Genomic DNA, 21,145 nt, shown 5'->3' with positions numbered 1-21,145 from the left:
AGCACGTTTTTCCCTCACACACGTGTCCTCCCCCAAATAATAATAATAATAATAATAATAATAATAATAATAATAATAATAATAATAACAATAACAACATCTGGCGCTTCGCGTCACTAAAGTGCGATATGATGATGAACGACGCCGTAGTGGAGGAATCCGCAAATTTAGACCTTCTGGTGTTCTTTAACGCGCACCGACGTCACACGGGCCTCTTACGTTTCTCTTCCATCGCAACGGAACGGCCGCCGCACGAATCGAACCCGCGACCTGCACCCTCACACGGCTGCTTTGACGCATTATATATATATATAACATACATGGCTAATACGTTCGCAATACAAGCATTAGCCAGCACACAAGGTGCACGATTAGCCTTTAAGCTAAACAAATTTCGCACATGTATATCAACCTCGCAACGCGTCTCCATGAAAAAAGTTGAGAAGCTTCAGCTGTGTTTTGATTACCACGTTGACGAGCAACACTAAAAAGGTTGAAATGAGTGATCGATCGCTCGACGATGCTAAGAATAGGTATTGTACGTGTCAAGTGCCGCAGCGTCATATTGTCAATGCCAGCGCTATTCTTTTAATAGCGAATTGTTATAGTGCAAAATGGATCACCCGGTTTTTTTTTTTTTTGCGCACGGTATGGCAAAACATTGTCTTTAAATAGAATTGTAAAGCTTAAGACAACACCGTCGGCGAGATAATTCAAACCGAAAAAACGCGGCGTCGTTACGCATGAAACGCGCAGATTTTATTTATTTTCACAGTAACTTCAATGTGTTCTTTAAACAACTGCTCCATATATCACTCCGACCTCCACATGGAGACCGCGCGTTTCATATAGCGTTGAAATATCCCCAAAAATTTACTGGGAAGTAATGACGTAATCCACCAAAGCGGATATATGCCACATGCATACGTGGTTCAATCACGTTCTTTTTCCTACCTGAATTCAATTTCACAACTAACTCGATATGTTCCATCGCGACGAAAGCCGCGGGAAATAAACCATCGCGGAGCTTTATTTTAAGAGAAAGCGAGGTGAAATGAACCAATTCAGCACGTATAAGCGTCAGCGAGGCAAAACGTGTCCTCCACCAAACACAACACGTCTGATCTCGGTTCCTCCAAACTGGGCAAAAAAAAAAAAAGAAAAGTTCAGCACTCTTCGCCCTATAGCGGTGAGAGGCCTGATGGGTGTGCGGGTGATGATGCCTTAAACATGGCTCATACACACTCGTGGGGATCGGCCGAGGATTGATTGTATCCGTTAACGAGACATTTTCAGTATTGAATATTTCAGAGAAAACTAACCTATACGTAAAACGAATAGTGCAATAACCGTTTTTCTCCCATTCAGACCGGACAGTACAGTCGTTATCTTGACTACAAATCAACGTGAGTGAAAAAAAAAATTTACAATAATAAAAATATAACTTTTTTCTATGTTCAACTCATGTCCAGTCCTTTCTTTCTGCCTCTTTCATCGTCTTTCTGGCTCTTCAATATTATTTCAATTTATTTTCATTTTTCTTCCTTTTTGCTTTCCATTTCCCGCTTGCTTCCTCTTTCAATTTTTATACGCAGTTTGCGTTGTGCTTTCTTAGCCACCGTACTAATGTCCGAACTTATTATCATGCCAAGGCGCTCTAACAACAAGATGAAGAGGATCTCTCTGGCCCTAGCGTGCAATCAGTATATTGTTACGTGGCAAAACATAAGTCAGTCGCAAAGCCACAGTACAACTCGCACGCGAGCCAAAGGTCAACTTATTCAACCTCCTTCCGGTGAGCTTCCATCGGATGTGAGCTGTACTGTGGCTTGCGAGTGACTTCTGTTTCACCGCGTAACAATATGCTACAGTTATGCTATGCTATATAAGTGTGGTTTCGCCTGCGTTGCGCCAAGCGACAACGGCAGCCTGGCCCCATAATGTGTTCCGCCCTTAAAGGGCAGTTCATATTGCCAGCAGCTGCTTCCAAAACATCAATATCATTGCGAGGCACACCGAAGCCGAGAGCTCCCGATACATGACGTGTAAGCGCACGGGTATTGCTGCGTTCCATCACATCGAAAAAGCAGCCGTCACGAAATCGAAGAAAATGCGGTGGCTACTTTGCGTACAAGCACAGACGTTCCGCTCTTATGCTCCAACAAAAAAGCTGGATAATATATTTTATTTACCATTAGCGTACACTTCAGCAATATGAAAAAATTGTTATATAACCTTCGATCAGCGTAACTGTATTGATTGAAATTATTATTATTATAATTATTATTATTATTCAGTCCATCCTGACTCGTAAGGGTATGACAAAAACATTCCTACTCTAAAAACGAACAATTTCCTCTTTTCATACAGTTAGTCTCTTTTTAAAGAACCTAAACTTTCAAAACTCCTCCTTTCAATTTTTACCGCACGGGGCGCAAGCAGAAGCAGTACAGGTATTATCCGCTACTCCTGTAATGATAAAAAAAAACCTTGAGAGCGCGCAGTTCAAGTGGCGCGGAACGAGATGATAAGAAGGCGTGTTCCGTTGCTTCGACGCGTCTTCCAAGATGCGCTACACTGCACGCAACTGCGTGCCTGAAAGTTGCGTTCAATAATAGCTATGCCCGTCGTAAAAAAAGCACGATCGGGGCGCAGCACGCGTTGTTCGTCGCTTCAGACAACAGCAACAACAACAATGGGAAACCTATCGTTACTGGCAATCGTAGCAGCGTCTGGATAGAACCAACTGGTTACGCACAGCCTGGTAAAGTCACGTGACCTAAAGAAAATGACCTAACCGTTAAAGCACAACCTACAAATAGACTTTCCTCAAATGCATCGACGCGATACAATGTCATTTCAGGGGACTCAATGCTATATTGCGACAAAAATAATGTAATACATTACGCTCAGCACCGTGGAGTAGTGATCCTTAATTAGTTGGTAATTAAATATACGTTTATCATGAAGCCATTAGTCTGCTTTCGCATATTTCAATGAAATCCCACGCTAGAAATGCACTGCGAATTTGTTCTTTCTTTTGTTCATTTCGAGAAAAGAAACAGGGCACGTTTGACGTGGACTCGACTCGCTGAGCATGGCAGTGCTTCAGAATAGTGAAGGAGTGCAACAGTGACCTACGAAAAGATGTTAAATGAAGACAAGATAGATGAGGCCCGAGGTTCAATTCACCCAAATCTCGCTGTGCCTCGGAATCTTTTTCCTAAGCTCTAGTCGACACAGCTAGCAAAAAAAAACGTGTGATGTACACAATTGTGTACGGAACGTTTCAATCGGTGAAGTGTACGCCTTCACGGTCACCGTCCTTGAAGAAACACGGCGAGATAGGAAACGCCCAGCACTAAAGGAGCACGGAAAGAATTGATTGCCCCACTAGGCTTTTTTTTTTTATTCCTGATCACCGTCTACCCTTGGCAACATCGACGAGTTGAAAAAAAACAACAAAAAAGCGCTACACAGCGACTCCAGAGTGATGTGCTCTATGCATGAGCGTGAGCCAACCGAGGCAGACGAGCTCCGCATATCCGAGTTTGTCACGAATCGTTGCACACAGACGAGGCAGCCAAAAGAAATTACAGACATGGCTAAGAGCAAGAGAAAGACGGTTCGTTTTCCATGCAAGGCCCATCCCCCCCCCCCTTTCTCTCCCTCCAACTTCAACGCATAGAGCACTTCGTGAAAGTAGCATGTCGATACAGCACAGCTGCCGTTAGCGAAATGCCCGGAAGACCTTGCAGCACCGTCTTTCGTATTCCTATCACTCGTTATTCTTTTTTTTTTCTTATCCGAGGCCGACTCCAGTTTCGATTGTCGTGTCGCTACATACAATGCGAGCGTCGGCCGAGGGGACAGTCTCGGAGACAAAGGGAGAAAAATACGAGAAGCGCAGCGGAGCGTTCGATTCCACCGCACCTGTGTACAGTGCAGTATTACGGAAGGACCAGCAACACGACAAAAGAACGAACGGAACGCGAACCAGGACAGGAACGCAGCCAAACAACGATCGAAATCGGGAACTCGCCGTCTCGTCTGCTCTCGAGACCTCTCGTGTCGAGCGCGTCGAAATCGCTCGATTGTTGACGCGTCCAACGCGTTATTTGAGTCGGATGTCTATGAAGGCGATATTTAGCGCTGAGAGTGATTGAGCAAGCTTACACAACGCTACCTGGTGCGGTTCTCACCTGCACGGCAAGAGCCCGTCACAAAGTGACAGGGATGCTTACTGAAGTAGGGGAATTTTCGAGGGCTCGTCTCTTCGGTTTACACGAAAACCAGCCGATAATGACGTCAATGTAGATGTCGCCAATGTCGATGTAATTCTGTTTTATGTGTATTGTCAGGGGTCATGACGTAGATAAATGCGATGCTTGTTAAAGCATCGGGGCGATGTCTTTTTCAGAGGGGGAGCTTAATGCCACGTTCCTTTCAATTTTGTTATCGCCCCGTTACACTACGTTCAGCGCAAACCATGCCTACGATGTTTGAGAAGCTTCGAGGCCATAGTAGATCGTTTTCTTTTTTTTCCATATTACGCCGACTTCGTGAACATTACAGATTATTCTGGATCCTACGTAGCCGCTAGCGATAACGCTAGAATATTCGATGACAAAGGCATAAAAATGCCGACATGCTTCGCCGCTTGTCAGTTGATCGATGGCCGACACTCCGTTCGCCGCTATCAGTGCAAGACTGCAATACGACTTTGCGTTTGCCGGCCACAGGTTCGCCCAAATAAACAGTTCATTATTCGACTCGCACTGTGCTTCATTCGTCTACGTCACGACCCCGTGACAGTATTGAAATAACAGTGACGAAGACGTGAAGAAAGTGTGGACGAAAAGACAAGTTGATTGATTGATATGTGGGATTCAAAGGCCCAAAAGCACCATATGATTACGAGAAAAACCGTTGTGGAGGACTCCGGAAATTTCGACCATCAGGAGTTCTTTAACGTAAATCCAAATCTGAACACGCGGGCCTGCGGCATTTTCGCGCCCATCGAAAATGCAGCCGCCGCAGCCGGGATTGGATCCCGCGACCTGCGGGTCAGCAGCAGAGTACTTAAGCCACTAGACTACCGCGGCGGGGCACATAACGTTGCGGCGGGCAGGGTCCAAACTTGCGACATGCTCGTTCCCTGCCAGCACTATTGCATTATACATAAAACAACGTTGCCTACATTTACACTGGCGTCATTTTCTGTTCGTTTTCATTCAGGTTCCGCTAAACGGGTGGTTATGTAAACCTTTTGTGCAGGACCCCAAAATCCGTTGGGGTCCCCAAATCTTGCATTGCGTTGTTCGCCAACTGGGGACCCGAAGAAAGAGACAGAAAGAATATAAGAAAGGTAGGTAGGTTAACTACACTACGTTCAGTTTGTTTCCATACAAGAGGAGAGAGGGGAATAAAGGAGTAAGAGAGAGAAAAGGACGTGCACTTCGCACACCCCACACACAGTGCAGGGTTTCGGAGGCGGTTGCTCAGTATGCTGCCCTCAGGAATTGTTGAGGGGCTCGTCTGACTTTCCGGGCCACTGGGAGACCATGCTTCCAAGATTACAAAATAAGGCATGATCTTGGACACAAGCCAATATGGCTTCGAGGGTTCTATAGTAATAATTGCTAAGGTCTCACGACCCAAAGCCACGATGCGATTACGAGAGACGCCGTGGCGGAAGAATCCAGATTTTCCGCGAGTTTGGACCGTCTACCTAAATCTAAGCACGCGAGTCACTAAAATTTCGCCGGTATCGAAACGTGGACGAGACGGGCGTGATTCGATCCCGCTACCTTCGGGTCCACAGTCGAGTACCGTAGCCAATAGACCACTAGGGCGGTTAACTTGGAGGCCCTAGCACTAATACTAACGACCAGGTTCCTACGTAGACTGATCGCACAGTTAGCGTCGTTCGAAACATGCCCGCTTGCTTGCTCCCTACCGGATGGAAACACGGTGGGTCGTAACTTCGCGTAAAACAAAGCAAAAAAAGCAAGGACTATAGCAATAACTTCCGGTGTACTTTCCGAAAAAACCGTACGCAACGTCGACTATCCGTTATAGCAAGAAGCCAAATGCCGATAGCTCGAGTACTCAGAAAGTGAGTCACACTAAAGTGACGCACGACGTCCATCGAAGCGTGGACACAACATAAAAAAAAGGAAAGAAAACTTGCCAACGGTGTTGGCCTTCAATGGCACATACAACCCGGCTGCCTCTGAATGTTTCATGACCACAAACCGAAAGCGCTTCGCGAGCTGCCGACGATACCCGGCACAGATGCGACCGGAAAGCCGAGGAGGACGGGAAGAAGGCGAGAGCGCATGGAGAGGCGAAAGCAGCCGCCGAGAAACAAAAACCTCGACTACGTCTGTGTGGGCCGTCTCGGTCTGTGAAGGCCGTTCAGGCTACGCCCGTTAGGCCGCGTACTTGCACGTTGGATTGCCCATGTCGTCGAAAGGGTTAGGGAAACAATAGCTAACCGAACTGAGACCGTAGTAAAGAGAGACCGTGGTCGTTCTTATCGACGAACAAAACAAGCATTGTTGGGATGCGTGCCGAGAAAATGCCGTCTAGTGACAGGCGTTGGCACCCGGCTACTTTCAACTTTTCCACACCTACGTGTTTCAAGTCTACGACGGCACCAGCGTTTCGTGCGTGCGCTTTCATTGAGCGCTTGGGACCGTGGTTCTTTTGTCGAGTCGCCACTTTGTTTTCGCAGGCATGCGCGGCGGGAAAGAGTTGTCGAGAGCGAGCAATCCGATGCAAGCAGCCGGCAAGCTGCGACGGGGCAGCTAGCCGCATCGGAAGTAGCGGAGGTGGGAAAAAAAGGACTCACATGCAGCGTTCCTGCGTTGTGGTGCAGTCCTCGGTTGGTCGGGGAACCGCTGTTGGCGGTGCCATATTTGCCGCCGTCCGCCGGCTTGGGCGGCAACGTCGCACCTCCACGAGAGATCATTATTCCATCCTGCATTGGCGTCGGGGTTCACGGATTACCGGCGTGCATTCGGAGACCGCAGAAGGGGCAACAGCACTAGCGGCTGACTCGCACAACAACGCGCACACACAGCGACGCGGTCGCCACCATTGACCGCGCTGCGCACGGCTACCGACGCTGCCGGGGAAGGAGGAGTGCACGAGGGAGGAGAAAGTGGGAAAAGCGAGACTCGAGGCTCGCGCAGCTGACGAGAGAAAGAGAGGTTGGTGGCGCTGCCGTCGTTTACTTGATGCGCCTCGCGATGCTAATGTGGGTGCTCGCGTGAGTGATGACTCGAGCCGTGACAGCGCGCTCCTTTTGAAATGCTGTTGTTTCTTCGATTTAGTTCTATCCGAACTAGCCTAACCAAACTACAATTTATCAGGTTTTGCCAGTCTACTGCTCTTATGCCCTGAATTGACGTCACTGTTCTTCATTCTATCTATCTCAATCTTCAACGACGTAATCAAATATCCTGTGCTCTTGGCATCATCAATGTGATCGCACCAAAACAATATTCTGATGAACGCCGTTGCTATTTTTAAGTGAAGCAACCTCAGTAACGTACACGCAGCTCTATCATTCGTTACCTATCTTCAAGATATCGCTGACCCAATTAATCGCGGTACCATGCGCAGCTTGACTCGGCTATTTTCTTTATAACTTCGTTTCCATGTTGCCCCGCGTGCTCATCATGCTAGTGTAGTGTTATGGCACTCAACTGCTAACCCGAAAGTCACGAGATCGAATTACAACTGCCAATGGACACATCTTTGATGGACGCGAAAATGTTTGAGGCCCGTGTGCTTAGATTTAGGTGCACGTCAAAGAACCCAAAGTGGTCAAAATTTCCGGAGCCCTACACTACGGCGTCTCTCATAACTATATCATGAGTTGGGAACACTAAACCCCCATATTATAACTATCTTACCTCACGTAAGCTCTCAGGCAGCTTCATTGCAGAAGTACGAACGGGAAACAACTTTCAAGTTTTGTGTTGACAATCATTGTTGTGTCAGAATGTTTTCTTTTTAGAGAAAAATAACTGTGATCCCAAGGGACGCGCCAGTATCCGATCACAGCTGCGGTACAGCAACAAGGGCAACACAGGTTCATATAATAGTATTAGCTGGCCACCTGGTGTCTGGGTACGTGACATGCATGACCTTCAACCTAACCTTGCCAGCAAATGCGTATACACCTGAATACGTTGCTGAAACGAATAAGAAGCCTTGCCTATAAAATGATTGCTTATGAAGACAATCTATCGTTTGATTCAGAGGTAAATACACGTTGTTAATTAATATGATGGATTACCTATACAGTCCTGTGCGTGTGGTTAGTTGCTCATGTTATGTTTCCTTTTGTGAACATTTTTACTGATAGCACTCAGTTATCAGACATATTTGCTTGATTCGCATCATTTCGATCTCCATGCGTGTTTCATCGTGTTCCGTGATGATTCAATGTTTGTCGACGAATCTAATCGACTAGGTTACCGTAACCTTCACGCGAGAAAATGGCCGTTATATTTACATCAGTAGTGTTCCCCGAAACTGGAAGAGCGGCAAAGCGAAAAAAAAAAGGCATTTGATTGATATTCCATTTCCATCCATTCTTATTTCGCACGTATAAGTCAGCGACTCGAATGCGACAGTTGCATAGATTCGCCCTTACAGTGAGTGTTATTCTCACAGCTCTAGTCGCTCATTTTTTTTTACTTATGTACTATTGGAGTGTGTTTTGTTCTCACATTTGTTGTGCCAGTTGGTGACCTATTTTGCGACATTATTTCTCTCTCTTTTTTTCTACATTATATTTGATTTTCAAGAATAGCAGGTGCACTTAACCGGTGCGGCCATTATTGTTCTCAGGTAAGCTCTGTATCACAAGCAACTCATAATTCTTCCGCGTTTCGCTGACTTCTACAAGAAATACATAATTCTTCCAAGTTGTACTATATGAGCCCGAGTCTTCGGAGTATTACAATTCTGTAAGTAATGCATAATTCTTTGAAGCTCGGTTGAAAAATAAAAATGACACTTTCTTCATCTGCGTTGTTATGAATATTACGTGTAATGTACATTTCTGAGCTCTGCTGAGTATTTCTTCTGACGATTACAAGCTATAGATAACTCTTCTGAGTTCTGCTGAATAATAATAGCGGTCCTTTATAATGTGAGATTTTTTTAGAATAATTTTCAGCAACACAAGAGTTTCGTATTTGCCGGACTTTAAATAAAGTCTATTCATTCACTAACTTCGGAGTTTGGCTCAACATTAAAAGCGATACATTCTACTTCCGCGCTCCGATGAACACTTCAAGCAACCCATTATTCTGAGCTATGTTGAATATTACAACCCATGCATAATTCACAGCTCTGCTGAAGGTTGCAAGCAATACGTAATTCCAGGTTCTGCTGAATACGGTCAGTGGTACATGATTTTCAGTTTACTGAATACTACAAGCACTACACAATTTTTCGTAGCCTTTTTTGATAGTACAAGCGAGGCATCCGTCTTTTGAGTTCCGATGAATACTAATAGCAATATATGATTCCGTTAAGATTTGAAGTTTAAAGTTAATTTGACCACAGTATTACGATGTTTGCATTTCTTTACACTCATGCATGAAACAAACGTACAATGGGTGGTGTGGAACGCGGTGAAAAACTAAAAAGCAGCTGCATAAACGCAGCTTCTTCATCTCAGCAATACAAGGCAGAAAAAAGGCAGCACTCGTGAAGTCATCTGAGCAAGTGAGTAGACACATAAGAGCATAGTTAAATTGTCACCGTAATAAATATTATTACATACGAAATGAGGAGCAAATGCAGAAAATATTTCACTCTTCGCAGTAGAAAATTCCCAAGATAATTCCCGTACACAAGTCAGGCGACAAACAGTGTCCTAACAACTACCAACCTTTCTCTATCACAAGTACATGCATGCGCTAAAATTCTCGGGCACATTATCCTGAAATTTTTAACTTAATGTGTCGAGGAAAACAAACGGGCCACCCTTCACAGCACGGCTTTAGAAATGGACTATCAACTAATACGCAGCTTGTCAAATTTCTACATGATCTTGAACAGCGTATCAACACTAAGTCCCAATTTTACATATGTCCCTTGATTTATCTAAAGCAATCGACCGTGTATCACGCCGCAAACCGGTCTAGAAACTAAAAAATCAAATTGGTAATGAACCTGTACCGAAATTAATTGCTCATTTTTCAGCTGACCGCTACCAATGTGTTCAATCTGACAGTCACACAACCGATGTTATTCCCGAACTATCTGGGGTTCCCCAAGGTTTCGTGCTGGCTCCACTTTAATTTTAGTGTTTATAATTGATATAGCCAACAGGTGGGAAGTAAAAATAAGATTATTTGCAGATGACTGCGTGCTTTGTCACGAGGTAAAACAGAATTCTGACCAAATTTAGCTCAACAATCCTTTAATCAGTGTCTTTCAGTTGTGTCGTGATTGGAGCATGACCATTAACAAAGAAAAAAAAAACGTTTCCGTGTCAGTTACTAAGAGAAAAATTTCCGCTCAAGTTCACTCATGGTTCCGACAGCACTGCACTGCGTTCTGTCAACGAATACCGGTATCTAGGTATTAGGATCACTTCAGATTCTAACTGGACAACGCACGTTCAATACGTTGTAAAAAAAAAAGCCATCGACAAGCTCTTCCTTCTTAAACGTGCCTTGAAAAACACACCTCCCTAGATAAAACTTCTAGCTTATGTTTCACTGATACGGCCAATATAGTAGATTATGGTAACATTGTCTGGTCTCCTTGCACGTCTACCTGCATATCAACACTTGAAAGGGCGCAGCGTAAGGCAGCACAATTAATCTACAACCTGTACCGACGCACAGATTCACGTATGCTGAGTTCATGCGACGCGGAGGACTCGCTCCTTTATCCAGTAGATCGAAGTTTCATCGTGTAATGTATATCTACTTACTCTTGCACTATTGATTCAAGATTAAGGCATCAGACTACGTCAATATAAGTCGCCTATAGGATCACCCGACAGAAACATCCACTCACTCTTGATGAATTGTATTGCAACAGCAACAACACTTTTTTTATTCGTTTTTCCGTTATTGGTGCGTGAGTGGAATGTCCTGGACGCCTCGGCAGTGTTATAAACGTCAGTACGAAAATTCTTGGAAGTCGCCAAGCCGTTCATTGTACCACCAATCTAGGTCCCTTACATTGTCGGATTGATTCATAAATATATTTCTTATTTGTTTGATGATGTAAATAATATCTGTAACATGATGCAACCTATGATACTGTAACTTAAGTGAATAAATCTCTAACTCATGTATATTTCTGTGCTTAGCATGTATAATAATGGTTGATTATCTATGTCAAAGAACGTATGTATAGATTCTACTAACGTATGTGATCCCGTGTTCACCTTCATTTGCACTACAGCATCTCAGTGCCTTTGTTTATTTTATTTTTCTCCAAGTGTACCCACCCCTTTAAAAATCCCATTTGGTGTTGACAGTATACTGAAATAAAAAAAATAAAAAGTTAGAGAGAAACGAAATATAACAAAAATCTCGGAAACTACAAAGCTTTACCGTACTTTTTACCCGTTGCATCATGGTGGTAAAATTGATTGGACATGCACTATTGCAAAAAAAGGCGCGATTGCCCTAATGAAAAACTGAATAACTGAATTCATTTAGTGTGTTTGGCAGTGAAGGATCCATCATTTAGATACCATAGTCTGTTCACCATTGAGACACCTTCCTATAATCGCTCTGTATAATTAGGCCTATATGAGCTGCTGCGCGGTACGTATGCTGTTTATCAAAGCCTGTCATTTACATTGTTAGTATCAGTTTTTAAAGACGTGTATACAAGGTATGAAACCTTTACACTTAGAATTTCTAGAATAATAACAAGGTATGTGCGTCATAATCCGCATTTTCAATAATAGAGCCCGTAATGTAATCTTTTCAACTACGAGAAATTTCTCCTTTGATTTCGATATGCCAGTACACCGCACCAAAATATTATAGCGTACTCTGAACCAAAAAGTGTATCATAAATTAACAGCAACTGATTAGTCAAGTGCATTCATTTAACACCGAAGGGGGGGGGGGCATTACCACCACTGCCTATATTTAATTATGCTCAATATTACAAGCGACATAAACTTCTTCTGTGTTGTGATGACTAGTACATGCACTTCATATATTTCAGAGCTCTGCTAATTACTATCAGCAGTATAGAATGATAAATTGTTCTGTTGAGTATTACAAGATATACATCCTTATTGTTTGTTCTATTGAATGCTACAAGTAATGCATAATTATTTTGTATTCTCATTAATATTCCAAACAATACCTAACAATTTTGAATTCTGCTGAATATTTCTTTTTTTTTTACATTACTCTCAAGGTACAAGCTACATTACAGGGGGGAGGGGTTATCATATATACATGTACAATAGGCCGAAAATAATAATGAACTTGACAAGGGTTACACAGTATATAACCTAAAAAGCACATAAGTACAATAATACACACAGTAAATATACAAGGTGATTCTCATAGTACAACAACAACAAAAAAAAAACTCGCGATGGCTACATTAGGAATTTATTCAGTAAACAAGGCATTTTTAAAATTTATGGAGTCTTGAATGTTTGTCATATGGCCAGGAAGCTGGTTCCATTCCCTAGAAGTCTTTAGTAAAAATGACAATGAATAGGCAATTGTGTTACCCTTGGGCACCTGAACCTTCTGACGATGGTCAAGACACGCTGACATGAAAGGTAGGGCATGTATCAATAGTTAAGACATGTGTGGGTCATGATAGTAATTTTTATCATAAAGGACATAGAGGAGAATGTTTCCTGCGAACAGCAAGTAAAAAAAAAAAGTTGTAATGGTGCTTTCATAGAGGTTGCGCTGGATGTTCTATGGTAATTAGATATAAATAAGATGGACGGGCAGCGCAGTTTTGTATTGCCTGTATGCGTTGGGCTAATGTAGTAAGAGCGGGGGGGGGGGGGGGGGGTCATACAGCGCCCACGCGAACTCAAGCTGTTGGCGGACGTATGTGGTGTACTAGAGTAGTTTAGAACCGGATGGTAATGCGTGAAAGTTTCTGCGAAGGTAACCTACAGTATGGTTTCCTTTGGTTGTGATATGTTCAGTTTGTTTATGCCGACATAAGGTGATTGTTATATGTATACCTAAGTACATGCGTGATGTTATAACATCACGCATGTACTTCTATGAATCAGTATACTGATTCTAATGGTTTGTTATTTATCTCAGATAGACAGGATCCGCCATAGTACTATACGTGAAATCCGCGCAGCCTTGCATTTACTTATGTTTAATTCCATGTACCAAGTACAGCACCACTTATGTAAAGTGTTCAAATCATTTAAAAAAATGGCGAAGGCAGTGGTGCTAGTTATTTTACGCTATAGAGTATGCAATCATCCGCGAACAAAGGGAGATGTGAGAGAATGTTAGTATAGTCAAGTCTTTCATGTAGATATGGAATAATAAAGGTCCTAGTATGGACCACTGTGGCACTCCAGAAAATAAATGTGTTGCTAGGGAAGCTGTGTCGCTTGCAGAAACGAACTGACCACGGCTAGTCAAGAATGCTTCAATCCATTTATTTATAGCAAATGTGAAGTATTTGGAGTTTTTGTAACAGTAGGCGGTGGTTTACTTTGTCAAAAGCTTATATAAAATCAAGAAACACACAGTCAGTAAGAAAGCCAGACTCAATATTGTTATGCAAATCGTTAGTGAACAGTACAAGCTGAGTATCATATGAAGTTTTTTTACGAAATTCATGCTGAAACGGAAAAACAAAACTTGTTATCCCCAAGAAAATGAGCAAGGTGTGGGTATATGACACGTTCAACTATTTTACGTGATACTAATGCAAGTATTATTGGTCCATAGTTACGCAGGTGTGCGTATCACCTGAGTTGTGAATTGGAATGACTTTTCCAGCTTTCCAATCCACTGGTAGTAATCATCCCGTATTAAGTGAATGGGTCAAAATGCGTTCTAATACAATAGAAGAATATTTCTTTGTGTTCTTGAGAATTTTGGAGTTAATTTCGTCGACGCCACAAGAAGAAGAGTTCTAACTTGTTGATTACGGTGTGAATACCAGAACCATCAAATGCAATAGGTTCCAAGGCAGAGTGGCTACATCAATGAAGGAGGGGATAATCATAAAATATCGTTCGTGAGAAGGTACTTACGAATGTGTCGTTTAGTGCAGCGGCGCAGTCATTATCAGGCACTCAAGTTACCAGATGATGTAGTAAGCCACATTGTGTTTCCATATTTTTGCTTAATGATATTCCAAAATTGTTTCGGGTTCGTTTGGAGTGTGTTGGGAAGAGTGGTGTTTTGAAATGTGAATTTGGTGGTTATTTATAGAGATAAGTAATGTGCATCAGCTTCTTCGTACAAAAACCAGCGGTCTGCAGTATTAGGCCTTTAGCATTACTGTATAGCCGCTTGTTCTTGTTATTTAATCAATTAAGAATAATATTAAAACCACGTAGCTGAACTGCTACAACGCACACGTCGTAAGAATATATCGTTTGATAGTTTCCTCCGTTTTTTTTTTAATTATGTTCCACTTTGCTTCAACTGTGCATTCCAGATAGTGGGACACGAAATCTTCCATGCAAATGAGCAGTTCGACGTTCATATAGCTGTCTAGTTTCCTTTCTTGTAATCTCTGATGAATATTACAAGCAATACGTAATTCCTCCATGTTCCTCAGCGTATTTGAAGCAATACACAGTTCTTCTGAGTCCTGCTGAACACTAATACGAGCAGTGCGTAGTTCTTACTAGCATGTCTTTTGAGTTCTGCTGAAAACCACAAGCAATGCATTATATTCTTGAGTTTGGCTGAATACCATCAGCAATACAAGATTTTTTAGTGCACTGAGCAAGCCATACCAAACATAAATTGTCAGAGCTTTTCTGAATATCAGAAGCGAGGCAGACACCTTCTGATTTCCTGTTAATGTTGCAAGCAATCCGTGATTCTTCCGAGTTTCAGTAGGCATTACCAGCAGTGTTGATTACTTTTACCTGCTGAATATTACATGCGGTGCATACTGTTTGTGTTCCGATGAACCTTACAAGCAATACAGATTCTTTTGGGAACTGGAACCTTACAAGCAATACAGATTCTTTTGGGAACTGCTGGATATAACAGCAATAAATAAGTGTTTGAATCTCTGCTGCATATCACAGGCAATAAATACACGCTTCTTGTGTGTTCTGGTCAATTTTACGTGCAATGCATAATTCTTCTCAGCTCTACTGAATAAAATAGACTTTTCAGTTGCGCGCACTCCTCAGTATTACAAACAATACAGAGTCCTTCCTAGTTCCACCGAATATTTCCACCAAAACATAATTCTTCTGAGTTAAGGTAGGTATTACAATACAAAAAGTATTGCATGATTGTTCTCAGCTGTGCTGGATAATACAAGCCATATATTCATTTCCCGAGCCCTGGGGAATATTACAAGCTGTGCAGATTCTTCTGAGCTTTGCTCATGATCACCAGCAATACATAGTTACTTGTAGCTCAGTTGGGTATCGCAAGCGATACGTCCTTCTGGTGTGTTCTGATTAATGTTACAAGCAATGTCCAATTCTGTGGCGCTCCGCTGAGTATTACGGGCAATACATAACTCTTTTGTGTTCTGCTTAGTAATACGTACAAGTTATTCATGGTGCTTTTAATGTTATGTAATGCATACGGCATAACCCAAGTAATACATAACATTGTTTAGTTGTGCTAATACAGCATTTGAGTTGGGTTACAAACGATACAACATTGTTCTACGTTCGGCTGAATACTAGAAGCTATAACATTGTTTTCTCTGTTCTGATGATTATTACAACAATTAAATGGACAAACCATTCCCAAATATGGATGTTTCAGGATGAATATTGCAAGTGATAAATATTACACAAGCGATCATCATTCTGCTGATCTCTGCTGAACATTAAAAAAAAATACATATCTCTGAGTTCTTCTAAAAAGCAATACAAAGTGTCCGACTTCTTACAAGTAGAATTTGCCTTATATTCTTAGCTGAACTTTTCCCGGAAATTCTGGCAAATTAATTTTTTCTACCACAACTCTTACTCAAATCTTCTTCACTCATAGTGGCTCGATTGTGTTGTTTCCAAATTTGGCAGTGCATACATGCTTTAAAGATCCCATTTTCGCGTATTTCCCCATGAAGTGATATGTCTTCGGTCATGACGTTACGGTAGAATAGAAGCCAAAACCAAGTTTTAAGAACCTGTTGTAGTTACTTTTTAGTGCACTAACAATTGCCAGTACATTTTGTAGGCTAATGAGGGATTGACCTAGTTGACCTTGCATTCAAGGTCAGAAAATGATAAAGAAAAATATTTGTGTCGGTACGCGTTTAAATAAGCCAGAAACGACGGATCAACGGAAACGACCGGAAGAAGGGGCCGACAAAGTCTGCTGGAGCAGATAAGTATAAATTTTCATGAATAAAAAAATAGCAACGTTTTTTTCAGGATTTGTCAGGCACTTTCACTTAGCAAGTGCCATAATGTTTTGCAGGGTGTCATTGATGAAACTGCAAGAAACTTAGTGAAATACGTGTATCCAGTGACGTACTCTCCCTCACGGATAAAAGCTCTAAGTTCATTAAAAAGACAGCCAGCTTTGACCTTGAATATGCGCTTCGGTAATGAAGCTCTCTATAAAAAATTCACGTTAATGGCGCTTTGACAGCATTCTTAAATCTTCTAAGATGATTCAGCGTCCCATTTAATTAGCCTACTTAATTACGAAGCCGGTGACATTTCTGCCATATGATGTCAACCTTGAAAACGCATTGTATTTTTTACGTATGAAGGTGTCCCATCACATCTGATTTTGATGATTCTTATGTTCTAGACCACTCCTAAGTCTCATGATTGAAAATGTATAAAAAGGAACAATGTATTAGCCGCTTTGGATAACGCCCACTGCACAACTCTTCCAGCTGCCACTGGTGATACGCACTGAGTGTACGGATACATTGCTTGACGCTACATCTCAAAATCGTATATCTGGCTGAAAAAAATCAAGTCTATAAGTTTTTAATAAGTCGGCATTTATCGCGGCTTCCGCCTCATAATTTAGCGTGTTTGCCAGCGCGGAGGCCCTATGCCTCATTCTGTGGTAGGTATTCCAACGAAAACCCACGATTGGCTTAAAACCTGTAATGCGTTTGGAATCTGCGTCGTGGAATCTCTGTCAACCTGACGCGCGCTTAAAAGTCCCTGGAATCGCTAAGAATGCACGCATGTCACCGCTAGCCCTGAAGCAGTTGCCGGGCAGGCCCGAGTGGCCTGGGGTCCATACTATACGAATGGGGTGACGGTTTAAGTGTCGAGAGGCCGCTGGAAGTAGGTCAGCTGACAGCGGGGCGATGGAACCCTGAAGGTATTGGGAACAGGCTGAGCGCGAGTCCGTCAGGATGATACGTGAGGTGGGGTGCGAGGCGACCAAAGCAATGGGAACCTCCTCAGCTTGCGTCACAGTGTTGGCTCTAAAGGAGAGGCCATCAACATGTTTTCCCTCTGTGATCACGAAGGCCGTGAAGTGACCTGAGGGGGGGGGGGGGGGAGGGAGATGTTTACGTAGAAAACGTCAGGGTAATCGGAGTGTCGCTCCTGAGGTGCCGCGGAATGTGCTAGTCAGCGGCCGGGATGTAGCTCGGCGTTCATGTTGCGTGGTGATTCCACCCATAGTTTTTGCCGCTATAGGTAAATGTCCAATTCTGGCATTACGTTTGCCAAAACGCATGCACTATCTCACTCATTGTCATGTTTTTAAATGATAGGCTGTTCTGCATCAGCGATTTCAATACCATACTGATTACCCAACGATATTATCACTCCATCTTTGCGTACCGCGACTCGAAAACGCTACGATGCGGGAGTTGCTTGACGTGGGCTGCAGCGCGATTAAATAGTGAGGGTGGCTCATGCAAATATTGTTCAAAGAAGTGGTTACCGTGTGGTTTCACCGTACTCAACGTTCTCAAAACTATTGTACCACACCGTGCACAGCTGAAACACCCTAATGACAAACCGCCGCGTCACAGCACCGGCATCTCCCCATCTCCTGCGCCCCAAGCATCGGGCTGTGCAGACACCGCATCGGCTTTCGTGTATCGCGTGACGTTCGACCCCGGTATTTCCGCGGGATCGCATAGCAATCACGCCATGTACTCTTTCCCACTCTTTCTCTCTCCTACAGATTGCTGTGTTAGATGTATACGTATATCCGAAGACGCGCGTACAATTGTCTGGCAGTGTTATTAGGGCGGAACCTTCCTGCTTTGATGAACGATACAGCAATAAAACAGGAACAATAGCTCGTCCACTTGGTTACGTTCAGCAACGTCTGTGCTGCATAATTTAGCATCATCACTGCCAAACAAACGCGACCCAGATTTTTAGATAACACGAGATATCCTACCATGTAACCAAGACAGTCGTTTTAATGAGGTTATATATGTATAGTTGCGCGCCACAATGTCGCGGGACGACGTTACGGCGAACCCTTCACGCTCATAAGGCATGTGCTCACACTAAACATTTCTAAGGCACGCAAATGTAAATAGTGTAGAGGAGAAGGACGTAGTCACAGCAACCGTTCGTTGGGCTGCTTTTCTATTCTGAACTCTCGCCTTTATATTCCCTTCGCGCTCGCCGAGGGCGTGCCCTTGTCGCGAGTGGGGCTTCCTTAGATAGATAGATAGATAGATAGATAGATAGATAGATAGATAGATAGATAGATAGATAGATAGATAGATAGATAGATAGATAGATAGATAGATAGATAGATAGATAGATAGATAGATAGATAGATAGATAGATAGATAGATAGATACGCTCAATGTCGCCGAAGTTCGCTAAAAATGCCCCGCATTTAAAAACAAGCAGGCAAGCCGAATGCCCCACTCAATCTTTCAAAGGTACGAATGCATGCATTTGTTTGCGGCTTCCCCCTATGGAGAATGTCATTGCGGAAGACGCCATCCGCGCATGTGCTGAAACTATCGCACTACTGACAATGAAAGAAGATGTTTGGTCATGAGCATGCAGGGAAGCAGAGCAGGATTGCGTGCGATACGACGCTGTTGATTCTGATGACTCAGGCATAACAATGTGTGTGTGTGTGTGTGTGTGTGTGTGTGTGTGTGTGTGTGTGTGTGTGTGTGTGTGTGTGTGTGTGTGTGTGTGTGTGTGTGTGTGTGTGTGTGTGTGTGTGTGTGTGTGTGTGTGTGTGTGTGTGTGTGTGTGTGTGTGTGTGTGTGTGTGTGTGTGTGTGTGTGTGTGTGTGTGTGTGTGTGTGTGTGTGTGTGTGTGTGTGTGTGTGTGTGTGTGTGTGTGTGTGTGTGTGTGTGTGTGTGTGTGTGTGTGTGTGTGTGTGTGTGTGTGTGTGTGTGTGTGTGTGTGTGTGTGTGTGTGTGTGTGTGTGTGTGTGTGTGTGTGTGTGTGTGTGTGTGTGTGTGTGTGTGTGTGTGTGTGTGTGTGTGTGTGTGTGTGTGTGTGTGTGTGTGTGTGTGTGTGTGTGTGTGTGTGTGTGTGTGTGTGTGTGTGTGTGTGTGTGTGTGTGTGTGTGTGTGTGTGTGTGTGTGTGTGTGTGTGTGTGTGTGTGTGTGTGTGTGTGTGTGTGTGTGTGTGTGTTGACCGTACGCGAATGTCTTCTGTCACCGGGGCCCGCTGGCCGATCCCGGAAGCAGCCACGACGAAGTTCCCGCGTAATTCGGTCCGCCAGAACCAGTTAGGGTCTCTGATGGATGGTGGGTTAAAAACAATACAGTATCCACAAACATAACAGATATATAGGCACGGGAGAAGCGTGGAAGCCCTATAGCTCTTATTGGCCCCTGGCGATGTGATCTGAGCGCCCGAGTTCGCGGACTCTCAAATTGAGCGTGCGTTCAGTCAGCGGTGATCCGGACATCGTTCCAGTAATGAACGGTAATCCTGACGTGCACGTTTCGATAGGGGCCGAGAGGGGAGGGGGAGAGAGGGAATGTGACGCAGCGAGGAAGGGACGTCTAGTGGAATGCGGCGGATTGAAATAGCCCAGTAATGTCCTTGCGTTGTCCCCACCAATATTGTGAGAGCCATGAAGAGAGCAACAAATGGCGTCGCGGAGAATCCGTCGTTATATGCCAAAGCCGTTCGTGCCCTTGTGATAAAATAGGGTGCGGTGGCGCAAGGCCAGTAAATAGGGATGTTCCCATTACAAGTCAAGTATTTAGAGAACATGCAGTAACCACACCGTGTGACTTCGGGACATGTTTTTTTCGCCTCTAAACGAGAATTGTGTGACCGATACATCTGTCCGAACGATACATCTGTTATCAAAATTAATCGTCATTCACAGACGCCCTCAGGGCGAAGTCTACCACATAGGCTCAGCCTCAATGCCATCTCCGATCAAGACACTCCAACGCCCATACCGGCACTTTATAAGTCGAAAAGTAGATAGGTCTAGAGCCTGTCCTGTGTTTCTATAGCAACCTGTGTAGAAACTGACTCCTTTATGTTAAGGCACACAAAAGACACATCTGTGATAGTCGTTTTGGAATGCGAAAGAAACATGGAAAAATAAAAACATACAAAGAGTTGTGGTGTAATTCAGTTTAGGTATCTTTAATCACGCGATCAAACACGCTATTTTGCTCTTAAATGCCGTAGAGGTAGTGCAGCGAAATACGACACACGTCGTTCGTTCGGATCACTCGCAAACTGAGCGGCGTTTCTTACAGTTCAGTTTTCTTTTTTTTCTTTTTTCCCCCACGCAACGCGGCCATCTCAACCAGCTGTCTCCTTCAAAACAATGTAGTGACGGTGCTCACTAAAACAATAGGTGTGGCGGAAACCTTCAAGGTCCATGGATGAATATTCGTAAAAAGAAGTATGCTGTCATCCACTCAACAACCTTATCGCTCGAAACTAAACTAGAGGAACGCAATGGAAGTCTCGATCGATTCTTCTTCAACCGCGAATGTCTCTGGGAAGCCCTGAAGGCCTTCGTTCGAGGCTTCCAGC

The 21,145-nt window shown here is 43.6% G+C and overlaps 1 protein-coding gene across 2 annotated transcripts in view; it reads right to left on the bottom strand.

The window, feature by feature from the left end:
• LOC119167258 (acyl-CoA:lysophosphatidylglycerol acyltransferase 1-like) overlaps positions 1 to 7,137 on the bottom strand; it is a 122,910-nt gene extending 115,773 nt beyond the window's left edge. For both annotated transcript variants that reach the window (XM_075866847.1, XM_037418710.2), the window contains exon 1: positions 6,857 to 7,137. In XM_075866847.1, coding sequence (XP_075722962.1) covers positions 6,857 to 6,991 — 135 coding nt within the window. In that variant the 5' untranslated portion in view covers positions 6,992 to 7,137. The remainder of the gene's footprint in view (positions 1 to 6,856) is intronic.
• Between the last annotated feature and the right edge of the window lie 14,008 nt (positions 7,138 to 21,145).

The sequence above is a fragment of the Rhipicephalus microplus genome, chromosome 6 (assembly GCF_043290135.1).
Source record: "Rhipicephalus microplus isolate Deutch F79 chromosome 6, USDA_Rmic, whole genome shotgun sequence".
In the NCBI taxonomy this organism is placed as follows: domain Eukaryota; kingdom Metazoa; phylum Arthropoda; class Arachnida; order Ixodida; family Ixodidae; genus Rhipicephalus; species Rhipicephalus microplus.
The sequence above is the reverse complement of the archived record's forward strand: the minus strand, read 5'-3'. Positions and strand labels throughout refer to the sequence as shown.